Below are 14115 nucleotides of genomic sequence, written 5' to 3' on the forward strand. Positions count from 1 at the left end.
CCTTAAGACTACTTTGCCATTCGATAAGTTTATGGTTAATCTAAATGTAACCTCAATTCTACATTCCAGATAAGTCCTGATCATGGTTTTATTCTTCTTGCTAGTCAAGAATCTATATACCTCTTTCTTAAAATATTCAAAGATTTTGCTTTAACCATCCTTTGAGTTCCAAAGACCTAAAATTTGACCTCACCCCTATCGTACTTTGGTGAGTCTATATTTTTAAACAGTGAACCCAGTTCTACTTTCTCCCAAAATGAGGAAATATCCTTTCCACATCCATCATCTCAGGGTAATAACACGTTTCAAGAACGCTTAGGCCAAAGTATTTAATGTAACACAGATGTTTGAGAATTTTTTTCCATGTAATGGTCACAGATGAACTTAAATATGATGCAGGCATAATGATATTACAGTTTTCTAAAACTGCACAAAAATGTAGGCTCTGTAGCAATATAAGGCAGTTAATAAATGGAAAGTTAAATCTTTATGAAAACTATTCACAAAATTGTGTGAGTACTTTGCAGACAAAATCTTCTACACATGGAGTGGAATATTTTAGAACAATGAAGTACAGTTTTAAAATACGATATATAAATAATCTATAAATATTACATTATTTTAACTATTAAACACTATTTTGACATGTTTTTACCTTATTAGGTAAAGATTTTGGATAAACAGGATAGTAAAGACATGACTTTAAAGTAATCCGGAGTATCTCTTTGAGAAAATGTTGGGTATAGTGGTAGAAAATTGGGTTTAAAGCAAAGTGATAGAGATGTCCATGTTCTTCACGTTGGTGATGATTAAAGTAGATGAAATTTTCAATGTTATAATGTGAACGGATATATTCAATATCCTGCAAAAGCAAAAGAGTAATAATGAACAGAAAGCAGAATAAAGCAGGCAAAAATAGTAACATCAAGATTTTAAGCACCACAATTTAATCTGTGGATGAAAATCTCAAACATAACTGACTTTTTACTGCATTTAATCAATATTCTGTTTATTTCTGACTAATCTGTAACTGCCCTGGAAAAGGTGGTAATGAACCACCTTCTCGACCTGTGGCAGTACTTCTGACAAAGTACTTGCAGTGTTGTTAATTAGAGGGTGCCAGGATTTAGACTCATTGACAATGAAAGACTAGCAATAGATTTCCAAGGTGCGATGGTATGCAGCTGGAAGAGGAACCTATGAGTAGTAGTGTTTTCATGCACCCGCTGCCTTCATCTTTCTTACTGAAAGAGATCATGGACTTCAGAGGTTAAATTGAAGTAGCCTAGGCAAATAATGACAGTGCATTTCACCAATGGTACACACAACAGCAACAATGTACTAGTGGTGGTGCAGGTAATGAAGGTCTTCAGACCTGAAGAAGGGTCTCGGCCTGAAAAATCGACTGTGTCATTTCCATGGATGATGCTTGGTATGCAGAGTTCCTCCAGCATTTTGTGTGTTTTGCAGTGAATGTTTAGAGTGGTAGAGTGGAAGATGCCAAGCATCTTCCAATTTATTGATACCATAGTTATCCTAGGAAGTTGAGAATATTTTATTAAATATTGTACCCAAGCCATTCACCACAGGATACCTAGCCTCTGGCCTGCTTCTGCAACACTGTTTTTATGTGCATGGTCCAGTTACATTTCTGGTTAATGGCAACTCCACAGTACTTTGACAGTGGGGAACACAATGATGGCAATGTTATTAAATATCAGTGGGAGGTAGTCAACTTCTCAATTGTTGGAGATGGGCATTGCCTGGCACTTCTATAGAACAAATGTTACTTGTCAATAATCAGCCCATGCCTGAATGTCATATAGATTTCATTTGCTGAAGAGCTGAGAATTAAATTGGACATTGTTAAATCATCAGCCGTCGACTTCCGGGGTCGAGTATGGAGTGAGTTGGTGTGTGTGAGTGTGGCTCCCGATTTTTATTGAAAATCTACCTGTTTATCTTTGCCGTATGCTCGAGATAACTGGATACTTACCATTGTGAACAACGCGGGACATAGCTGGACATTGAAATGGCAAGTAGAATGTACCTTTTAAGTAAAACTGGGGGAAAAGATAGCGAAGCCTCGAGCAAGAAGGCGGATGTTACAGTAATGGCGCCGTTGCACGCTGCTGGAGCTGGTCCTGGACCTGCCCTACCCGATGACTTGGAGAGGCTTCGTTTAGTACTTATTACTGACATGACGCAAGCGGTGCATTCTGCCCTAAAAAGAGAACTTGAAGATGCTTTATCACCAGTGACTGCTACCATGGAACAAATTATGTCTGCTTACGAGACATACGACAAACGCATTCGTGGGGTTGAAGACGGCCTGAATGATTACAGTGACCGACTGGTGAGCGCTGAAGCCGCCATTGCAGCGTTGCAGAGCGAAAACGCAGTTCTGAAGGGAAAGCTTGATGACCTCGAAAATCGGTCGCGGAGATCCAATTTGAGAGTGGTCGGCATTCCTGAAAATTTGGAAGGTTCAGACCCTGTTAAGTTTATGACCGAGTTTTTTGACGAAGTGCTGGGGGCAGATTTTTTCCCAAGTCCTCTCGTACTTTCGCGTGCTCACCGAGTTGGACGTAAACCATCCGGTGTCTCTGGAGCCAAGCAAACGAGACCAAGAACGTTCCTGGTTTGCTTTCACTCCTTTCAAGATAAGCAACGCATCATCAACAGACGGAAGCAGGAGCTGTATTTCCACGGACACCGCGTGTTTTTTAATGAAGATTTTAGTGCGGAGCTGGGTAAAAAACGAGCAGCTTTCAAGGAGGTGAAATCCCTGCTTTACGGGAAAGAGGTCAGGTTCGGCCTCTTGTATCCTGCCCAGCTCCGGGTCATGCATGAAGGTAAAAAGCATTATTTCGATACACCAGAGGCGGCCAAAGAGTTTTACCATTCGCGCTGGGGAGAAGAAGAACGAGAAGAGCAATGACTTTTTTTTAGGTTATTCATGCAGCATTGAAGGGGCCTCATGCCGAGGCAAACTGTTAATTTTCACAATCCACTTCTTTGTTCATTTTTTCCAGTTTAATTTGTGGAACGCGATCGGGTTGAACTGCTATGCTGCCGAAACTGATTAACAAAAACTTTCAACCAGCAAAATGTAAATATTTGGGAATTATATCTCGGGTGTTTAAGTTGCCCAGTGTGTTTTTTTTTTGTTTTTAATGCTTAGCTTGACCTGTGTCATCTTTAGCCTATATGTTATATTAAAGGTAGTATAAGTGATAGGATAAATTTTAAGGAGGGGAGCCACCCTAGATTAGATTGAAAATTGGGTTGTATGGGGAACACCTTGGAAGTTTTTTGTTGGGTACTGCCTGCAATCATCCTCAATTGGGGAGGTAGATCTAGGTTTCGGGGGTTAATTGGGTTTTTTGTTGTTTGTGTAAAGGGGTGGGGGGAGTGTTTTGGGGGATTACCATGGCAGTTTATTCTTTTGTGTGTTACGGATTGATCAGACTTTCTTTTCATTGTGCGTTATTGTGTGCAACTTATACCCTTGCACTGTTTTGGATTGTGGGCCCTGTGTGCCTTTTGATATGGTTAACGTGAGTGCTGCTGGTGGAGGCCACCCTGTGAGGTTTATTTCGTGGAATGTAAAGGGGCTCAATGGTCCGGTTAAAAGAGCTAAAGTTTTCTCTCATCTGAAACAATTAAAAGCAGATATACTATTTCTACAAGAGACACATTTAAGAGTGGAGGACCATAATAGACTTCGTAAAGCATGGATTAGTCAGGTTTTTCATTCCAGATTTAATAGTAGGTCCAGGGGGGGTGGCAATATTAATCACCAAAAGAATGCAGTTCACACCATCTGATGTAATCAGTGACCCTAATGGTCGCTTTATTATAGTCTCTGGCTCTCTCTTTCAGATACCTGTTATTTTGGTAAATGTTTATGCTCCTAATTGGGACGATGTCCAATTTGCAAATAGGGTTTTGTCATTAATACCTAACCTGAATACACATAAGCTAATCTTTTCCGGAGATTTGAACTGTGCTATTGACCCACTGCTTGATAGGTCTTGCCCTAGGGGAACATTTTCTGGTATGGCAAAGGCCTTCTCGATGTTTACGCAACAAAATGGTTATATAGATCCTTGGAGATTTTTGAATCCATCAGTTAGGCAATTCTCTTTCTTCTCTCATTTCACCACTCCTATTCCAGGCTAGACTATTTCTTTATAGATAATTCCTTGATACCTATGATTAGACAAATTGAATACACTGCTATAGTTATATCTGATCACTCGCCCGTGAAACTGGACCTATGTTTTCTTTTAAACGTTAGAGAACAGCCTCTGTGGAGACTTAACCCCCTTTTGCTTTCTAATGAGAAATTTTGTAGTTATATATCGGCTAACATTGACACATTCTTCGAGACTAACAAAACTGAGTCGGTATCGTACTCTTTACTTTGGGAAACTTTAAAAGCTTACTTGAGGGGTCAAATAATATCTTATACTTCACATGCCAATAAAGAGCGTAGGAAGGAAATGCAAGTGTTATTGAAATCTATTTGGGACCTGGATAGAAAATACTCTGAGGCACCCACTGCGGAATTATATAAAAGCCGGGTTGATTTGCAAGCGAAGTTTAATCTTCTATCTACAAACCTATCAGAACAATTAATTCTTAAGACACGTGGCCTCTATTATGAATATGGTGACAAGGTGAGCCGGCTTATGGCTCATCAGTTGAAACGTCAAGCTGCATCACGACTTATTCCTCAGGTAAGAGACATGCACCAGAACTTGACAAGCAATCCAAAAGAGATTAATAACATCTTTGCAACTTTTTATTCCTCTCTGTATGCCTCAGAGTTCCCCTCAGATAAAACAAATATGGAACGTTTCTTAGATAATTTGGAAATACCAACTCTTGAACCAGAGGAAGTGGAGAACCTAGATCGGGCTCTTGGGCAGGAAGAGATTAATAATGCCATTATGGCTATGCAGAGTGGTAAGTCCCCAGGTCCTGATGGTTATCCAATAGAATTTTATAAGAAATTTAAGGATAAGCTCACACTGGTCCTTCTAGAAGTGTTTCAGGAATCTTTGGAGAATGGCTCCTTACCCCCTTCTCTATTACAGGCAACTATTTCACTACTTCTTAAAAAGGACAAGGACCCGACTCAATGTGGATCATATCCCCCCATTTCACTTTTGAATGTAGATGTGAAAATTTTGGCTAAAGTGCTTGCATGTCGTTTAGAACATCCCCTTCCCAAGATAATTTCAGATAATCAAACAGATTTTATTAAGAATCGCTATTCTTTTTTAATATCCCTCGACTGGCTGATGTGGTTTATTCACTGAGTGATTCTCCAAGTCCAGAGGTTGTTATCGCCTTGGACACGGAGAAGGCATTTGATAGAGTGGAATGGGTATACTTATTTAGTGTTTTGGAGAAATTTGGATTTGGCAGAATATTTATAGCTTGGGTTAAGCTATTATACCACTCGCCTTCAGCGCGTATACAGACAAATTATTTTCGATCTGGCTATTTCCCATTAACACGTGGCACTCGCCAAGGCTGCCCACTGTCCCCTCTTCTTTTTGCAATTGCAATTGAGCCTCTTTCTATTGCAATTAAGTCAACTACATTATTTCAAGGTGTTGGAAAAGGGGACATGGAACACCGTGTTTCCCTATATGCTGATGACCTCTTACTTTATGTTAGCGACCCTATAGGTAGTAGTCCTGCTATTGTGTCATTATTAGGTCAATTTGGAGCCTTCTCTGGCTATAAACTGAACTTTCAAAAAAGCAAATGCTTTCCCATTAATAACTTGGCCCTACAGATCCGAGAGGAATCCTTGCCCTTTCCTTTATCTCAAGATGGTTTTGTATACCTAGGAATACATATTACTCGCTCTTTTACATCTCTGTTTGAAGCTAACTACAGGCCTCAGGTTAGCCAAATGAAGGCTGATTTCGAGAGATGGCGCAGTTTACCCCTTACTATAGCTGGGAGAATTCAGTCAGTGAAAATGACTATACTTCCTAGATTTCTCTATTTGTTTCCGTGTTTGCCAGTTTTCTTATCTAAGTTATTTTTTAAATCAGTTGATCAAGCTATAACCTCCTTTATTTGGGAAAATAAGGTCCCAAGGGTTAATAAGCGCATTCTTCAAAGAGGTCGTGACATAGGTGGAATGGGTCTTCCCAGCTTTATTCATTATTACTGGGCATCGAACATTCAAAAAGTATTATTTTGGCTTCACCGGCCAGATATAATCTGGTGCCTGCTTGAGTCACGGTCTTGCCACTCCTCGTCTCTCCCAGCTTTGGTGTATTCTTCCTTACCATTGAAATCCTCTCAATTCACATCTAACCCGATCGTGCTGTCCACCCTCAAAATTTTTAATCAATTTTGCTGCCACTATAAGTTCATATCAGCTTCAGTTTTGGGCCCCATTCATAAAAACCATTTATTTCCTCCCTCCACATTCGATTCAGCTTTTAGACAATGGAGTTTGAACAGTCTTATGCGCATTAAGGATTTGTATACTGATAACATATTTGATAGTTTTGATAACCTGCGCGGTAAGTATGGCCTTCCGCATAATCATTTTTTTAAATACCTGCAGATTCGCCACTTTGTCAAGGAAAAATTTCCCTCTTTTCCTGTTCTACCACCTGCTATGTTATGGAAAAAATTCACTCTTAGCTTTAACAATAAGGGGCTGATTTCTGAACTATACTCTCAGCTGATGTCTTTGGGAGTTCAAGATCTAAACAAAACTAAGAGTAGGTGGGAGGACGACCTCGGTATGGACCTTGCGGAAGAATATTGGGCAAAAGTATTGAATAGGGTTCATTTCTCATCATCATGTGCTAGACTGGGGCTCATACAATTCAAAGTTTTACACAGGGTAGATTTAAGTAAAGCCAGACTGGCAGACATATACCCTGGGACAGACGCTGGCTGTGACAGGTGTTCCTTCTCTCCAGCTCGTTTAATACATGCATTTTGGTCATGCCCTCGGCTTGATGACTATTGGGCACCGGTTTTTAAAATTATCAGTGAGGTTTTGGGGGTGACACTGAGACCTTGCCCGCTTATAGCTGTATTTGGTGTGGCAGATGATGATTTGGGTTTAAATGCAAACCAGTCGGATATCATTGCATTTACATCGCTATTGGCCCGTAGGAGAATTTTGCTGGTTTGGAAATCTGCCACTCCCCCAACTGCTGCTGCTTGGTTAGAAGATGTAATGTTTTTTCTGAAATTAGAAAAGATTAAATTCACTTTGAGGGGGTCTGTGAAAAAGTTCTATTCGAATTGGGGACCTTTCTTATCATATTTTGGGAGTCTTAAGGAATTACCTACTAGTTGAGGGCATTTGATTGTACTTAAGAAGTTGCCTCCCATTTAACACACTTATAATTTACCTCACAGGGTGGTTGATGAATTATAAATATGAGTGTATTTTGGATCATCTGACATGTTGCAGATGTGTATGAGCTGTCGTATTGAAGTAGTGTGGGGGTACGGTTGTGAAATGTCCGTACTTGTATTTGTGAATTGTTGTGTTGTAGATATATTAGCTGCCATGATATGTTCGGGGAGGGCGGGTGGGGGGGAGGTTTGTTTTGGGGGTACGATACTAAAGCAAAATGGAGGAAAATGTAATCCATTATATATTCTGTATTGTGTCATTCCTTCAATAAAAATAAAAGAGAAGAAGAGTTTTTTTATTTAAAAAAAAATCATCAGCCGTCATTCTCATCTCTGACCTTATTTTGGAAAAAAGGTCATTGATGAAGCTACTAAAGAAATATTAGGCCTACAGCACCATCTTGAAGACAGCCTGGAGCAGGGATGATTGATCTCAGATGACCACAACCAAATTCATTTGTGTGGAGATTGAAATCCAAACACTGGAGAATAACTCTAACTATCGGAGGCATAGGTATTATGGTTATTTTGTGTGATTTTGATATTACCTGAAGGTTTGATCAACAGAAATGCAAATCAAGGATAACTGGGAGAAAAATTTGGGCCAATTTTTATATTTTGTGATAGTTCCTTCCCTTCCATAAAATTTGGTATATCTGAATATATATCATATTAACGATGCACCTAGATTTCCCATTGTAAAGAGCTTTAAAATATATCTTACTTAACTCAGTATAAAAGAAACTCCAGTTGCTTGAAATTTGAAATAATAACATAAAATATACTCAATAGGTCAGGCAGTTCTGATGAAAGGTTATCAACCTAAAATATTAACTCCATTCCTTAATCATAGATGATACATGACTGTTGAGTATTTTCAGAATTTTCCATTTTGTTTGAAACGATCAGTTTATGTCAAATCTCTTGATCTGATATCCTCCTTGTAAATGTTACAGAACTTTTATTGTGCCTCTATATCCTTTGTACAATATGAAGACAAGAACTATGCAATGTTCTTCAAATACAATCTATTTAAGGTTAAGTATGAACTTAATCTTTTTGATTTTCATTTCTATCCTTGGTATTTTTGATCTGCTGATTATTACTTTACTAATCTCCATTGTTACTGTTTGTTGATTATTGATTACTGTTTCTTTATTCATGGATGCCTCGAACACTTTCAGACTCTAAACAGGACACAGTTATTTATCCTTTCTCCTCCAAACAAATGCACCTCACAGTTTCCTATACTAAAATTTAACTTCCAATTAAACAGCCATTCCACAAATTTATGGATTATATCTTAAACCTCTAGGATACATTTCATGAAGAATTTAATTACAAATGTATTTAACTTTTAGCTTTCAGCAATGATAAGAAACTGGCAGTAACAGAGTACTGACGGGCATTTAAATAAATATATGAGTAACTGGTTACTGCTCATGTACAGCAGTTTGAAATCATCAGTGAGAATTAAAATGGCCTTCAGATGTATATTTGGATATTCAGTATGTCCATTCATGTATATCATTGTAAGATGTACATGAAAAATAATGTAACTAGGTGATATTCATGTTTGCTGGCCTGGGCTAGCATCAGTGGCATCAGCAGTTGGTCTGCCACCTGCCCTCAGGGGAAGGAGAGATAAGGAACAATGGAACAGCGTCTGGAGATGTGTAATGGAGGGATGTGGGAGGAAGAGCTGTCTGGAGCAGCTCCCCCCTTTGAACCCTGAACTGTTTGAAGTGATGGACAGGCGATACCCCAGCAGGGGGATAAAAAGGGACAGGTTCGCTAAGACAGACACACACGCCACCCGAGGTAACGAGACCCTGGAAGCGGTGCGCCTCTCACGAGTGGTGAGAAGTACCGGACAACGCACAGGGTGGAAAGGTACGATCAGCGGGAACCCGGTGTGTGTCCGCCCTTGCCTGGGTGCCGGGTTCACTGCAGAGGATCGACCGCATCTGGAGGAGGGGTCACAGTCGGTGACCTCAGGTGACATCACCAAGGACCCGCCCAAAAGCTGTTTGTGAGCCATCTCGCTGGTCTGTGAGCCATCCCGCTGGTCTGTGAGTGAAGCCGTTCTGAATGATGAGTTGTTCCTATTCTATCTCTCTCTTCCCCCACGTTGTCCACCGCCATGGCAACGATTACTGCGAACTGAACTACAAACTGGACTGAACTTTGAGTCATTTTGAAATTGGTCATTTAACCCCTAGACAACGATAGAGCTTGATTGATGCTGTTATCTTAATTCTGTGCACATGTGTGGTTATCATTGTTGAATTGTTGCATTTATTATCCTTTCGATTAATGTGTTGCTTGTTTCTTTAATAAAACTTTCTTAGTTCTAGTACTCCAGACTCCAACTGAGTGATCCATTTCTGCTGGTTTGGCAACCCAGTTACGGGGTACGTAACACAGAGTACTGACGGGCATTTAAATAAATATATGAGTAACTGGTTACTGCTCATGTACAGCAGTTTGAAATCATCAGTGAGAATTAAAATGGCCTTCAGATGTATATTTGGATATTCAGTATGTCCATTCATGTATATCATTGTAAGATGTACATGAAAAATAATGTAACTAGGTGATATTCATTGACCTTTCGCCTCAGTAACACCCCAAGATCAATTCATTGAAGTAAATTTATGAAGACTCAAGCTATTTTTCCCATTTCTTCTAAATGTCATTAATATTTGATTAATACTGCCCTGTTATTACCCTCTAACTTACATTATGCAAGGGTGTTTATCTCTATAGATATTCTGATTTTAGGGCATTGTGCCAGCTCCAGTTATCAGGGCAAAAAAGTGAAAGGAGATGAACAGAGAAAAAAATTATTTTGAACTGGACCAACTGGGTGTAATGTTCTTTGCCAGTTCATCTGTAATGTTGCAAATATACGATCAGATAAAATTTACGTAAACTCAATCTTAGTTCATTTGTAGTGGTGGATGTCAAAACCACATACTTTGATTTAATGGGTTTCTTTGTCAGTAAATTATAATAGATACACATTTTTAAAATGGTCATATGTGTTAGATCTATCAGCTGAGATATAACATGTTAAACAAACCAGCAGGAGGAACGTGGGCCACTAAATATTCAAAACAATGCAAAAATACTTCCAAAACTCTATTGGAATATACTTCCTTTGTACAAAAGTTTGACACATATATAAGCCAATAACGACAATGGAGTGGGTATGATGAGCAATGCTTAGAATAATGATATATATACCAACACATCTGAACCTTTCTCCAAATTCAAACTTTTCCAAGTGAAATATCCACCAACATATTTATATAATAATACATCTTTAATACATTCCAAATACTGATTTGCTTATTTCACCAGTGGATAAATAGTCAGCATGTATTTACTGACATTTCTAAAAGTAGTCAATACCTCTTCATTCCTGATGACGGCAACCCCCACAATTTCCGATAAAACATCAGCCACAATTACCTGAATTGGAGTTCCATCCTGATAAAATAAAAAGCAGAATGTAACGACTAATTAAACTCTTAAGTAAACCAAGAAAAAGAAAAACTTTTGTGCTATCATATAGTTAAAAATTTGGAGTGGATGAAAATGACAAATATGAAGGGATTTAGACCTAACTGACTAAATCTGAAATATAGACAATTACATTAAAATAAATAAAACATTCTCAAGCTCCTTGGCATTAATTGATACCTGTTTTTACTATAATTTGTATTTCTGAATGATACTATAAAATTGTTGTTGGACAAAGAAATGCCATCAGCTCTATCATTCCATATTTAGGAGAAGAAATTTGATACATTGCAAGACAAATTTCTGTGAAGATATATTCAGAAAGAAAAGTCAGGAACTTCCTGCACTGTAAAATCAGCATTTTATTTTTTTCTGGGACACTAACTCATGGAGGTAGCCAGTAATACACAGTGGATTCCAGTTAATTGGGACATTGGGGCCAGTATTACATTGGAGCAGCAGCCCCAACTAGTCGAAGCTTCATGGAAATAGTTAAAAAGGAATAAAAAAAAGGACAAACTACTATTTAACTGAGTAACAAACTATGTATTTAAATAAAATACAGAATTATACACTGCCTATGAAACTGTGCGTTAGTTTCTGATAGTTATTGATGGAAGAATTCATCCAGTGTACACTGTTGTGTTCTTTTGATTGAATGTAAACAAATAAAATCAGCATAGAAACCTAAAGCAGATAATGGACTACCTTCATACAATACATTAGAAGATTGCATTCTCCAAATCTTAATTTTAATTGTAACATTCAAGCTGACTATCAATACCTTCAAATTCTTCATAGTGCCTAACTAGTTGAAGTAGTGAAATTGCTTCATTTTCACTTCTAGCTGTTTTTAGTATCTCTGAGCCTGAAAGCTTGAAACTGCAGTGAGCAAAACAGTTCTGAATTGTCCTGCTGCTTATTCCTCACCAGCTATCAGTGACAAAAATTATTGCTGTATGAACAAAAACGCACACAACTGGCACTATTTAAAAACTGTACGATCTAAGCACAGTATAGTGTCTAAAGGCCACACAAGTAGAAGCGACTGAAGCTAATTAGAAACTGTTTGGCAACAGCCTCCAGTCCCAATTAATTGGCATATTGACCCAAATAAACAACCCAATAAAGAATCCCAGAAACTTTTGTGATGAATTTTTGTTCTTTAAGAATCTCTGCAATTTTTTTTCTATGCATGAATGGCTCACAGATGATGTGGGCCTTTCACAAAGAAGTGGACCTTTGCAGAGCACGCAAGTCCTGTTTTATTGTTACTTAATAATAATTTGCTTGACAGGCCATAGAGATTCTTGTTGGAAATTCACCTCAGCAAATATTCTTTCATTTAACTATTACCTTTCATAGTGGCTCTCTACGTTTTCTGATGCTATCCCACCCTGATTGCAAGTCTGACACATGTTCCCCCAATCGGGAGTAATACCCTGAGACTCCACTCCCCCTCCTGGACCTCTCTCCTTGACAGTTAATTCTTTCCCTTACAACAGTGTTATGAATCAGCAGCAATGGAGATAAATTTGAGTTGAGTTTTTATAAAATAAACAACGACATTTATTAACCTCTACTCAAATTAACATGGAACAGTAAACGAACGATTAACTTAAATGGATGTTAACAGCGTTACGCTTCTATAGTTATCAAACGATCAAACTTAAAGAAAATTCTCAACAGATCTCATTTAAGCACAGTCTTAAGGTGGTAGTTTAATAAATCCATATGATTTATGAAATAACCGAGAGGAGAGACTTCCCGAACCTTGCGATGAAGAAAAGTCAAAACTGCGGACACCGGTTCCAGCCGAGAAATACCTTTTCCGAAGTTATGATGCAGAATACGAGTTCTCAAAGTAACTGATCTTTCTGACAGAAGTGGTCATCACACAATACCCAAACTGTGTAAGGGTTACCAAAACGTGCGTGCCACGTACGGACGGTTCCAAATGTCAGTCACACCTGTAATGCGCTGAATGCTGCTGCTTAACCCCAAACCCTCTGGGGTTTGTTCGGATTCTTCACTCTCACTCACTCTTCTTCTCTGATGGCGTACCTACCAACGGTGAGTTCCCACCAAAAACAAACTACGCACCTGTCTGTCTGTATCTTGTCTAACGGCGGTTGGCATCCAGCTTAATGGTGCATTACCGCCACCCTCTGCTCCAGAATGTGCACTAGACATACATTCCAAATCCCTTTACCCAATCGCGCGCGCACACACACATATATATATACAAGCTACACTTCACCCTCCCATCTTTGACCATCCTAGTATCCTATTCCTGTTTATTCGTCATATTCTATAAAAAACTCCTGTACCCCTTAAAAATGCTAAAAATACCTGGACTTGTGCTCTCTCACCCATGCCCAGCAACCCTTTTAATGTGAATTCCTGCATCCCCAACTCCCTTAATTTATTTCTCATCATCTCTCTCTGTATCCCATACTTCTTGCAACACAAAACTACATGTTCTACTGACTCCTCTTCCTGACATTCCTCACACAATCCTGTCTGGTGTTTCCCTATCATTTTCAATGTTTTGTTTAATGCACAATGCCCCAGCCTTAACCTAGTCCACACAATTTCCTCTCTTCTGTTTCCATTACCTACCCTAGTAACTGCAACACTCTTTTGTATTTGATATAAATGCCTCCCTTTCCCCTCCCTGACCCATCTTTCTTGTCACATTCGGTTGACTTTTTCCCAGATTACACACTGAACCTCTGCTTTACTGATACTAATGTGCATTTCCACATTTTCTTTCTTTAACGCCCTCTTTGCCAACTCATCCACCCTCTCATTCCCCTTCACCCCTACATGTGCTGGAACCCATAGAAATTTTACCTGACCTCCCTGATTTGCAATTCTTGTAACTAACTGAAGGACTTCATAAAGTACATCTTGCCGACTGTTTGTGTGAAAAGACCTTAAACTTGCTAGAACTGAGGATGAATCTGAACATATCAATGCTTTGGCTTGTCTGGCTTTCTGCACCCATTGCAACGCAACCAACACTGCCAGCATCTCCACTGTAAACATTAAATGTTCTTCTGCTGATTCCAATTTCTTTTGCTGGTATTACCACCCCAAACCCTGTCACTCCTGTTTCAGGTTCCTTCGCACCATCCGTATAAATGTGAATATAATCACTATACTTTT

At 38.9% G+C, this 14115-nt stretch overlaps 1 protein-coding gene across 1 annotated transcript in view; it reads right to left on the minus strand.

The window, feature by feature from the left end:
* Positions 1-14115, minus strand: part of cfap61 (cilia and flagella associated protein 61) — a 187128-nt gene that overhangs the window by 100193 nt on the left and 72820 nt on the right. Inside the window, exons 14-15 of the mRNA XM_063055117.1 lie at positions 10834-10911; positions 656-862 (exon numbers count right to left, since the gene is read on the minus strand). Coding sequence (XP_062911187.1) covers positions 656-862; positions 10834-10911 — 285 coding nt within the window. The remainder of the gene's footprint in view (positions 1-655; positions 863-10833; positions 10912-14115) is intronic.

Source organism: Mobula hypostoma, chromosome 8, assembly GCF_963921235.1.
Source record: "Mobula hypostoma chromosome 8, sMobHyp1.1, whole genome shotgun sequence".
NCBI lineage: Eukaryota > Metazoa > Chordata > Chondrichthyes > Myliobatiformes > Myliobatidae > Mobula > Mobula hypostoma.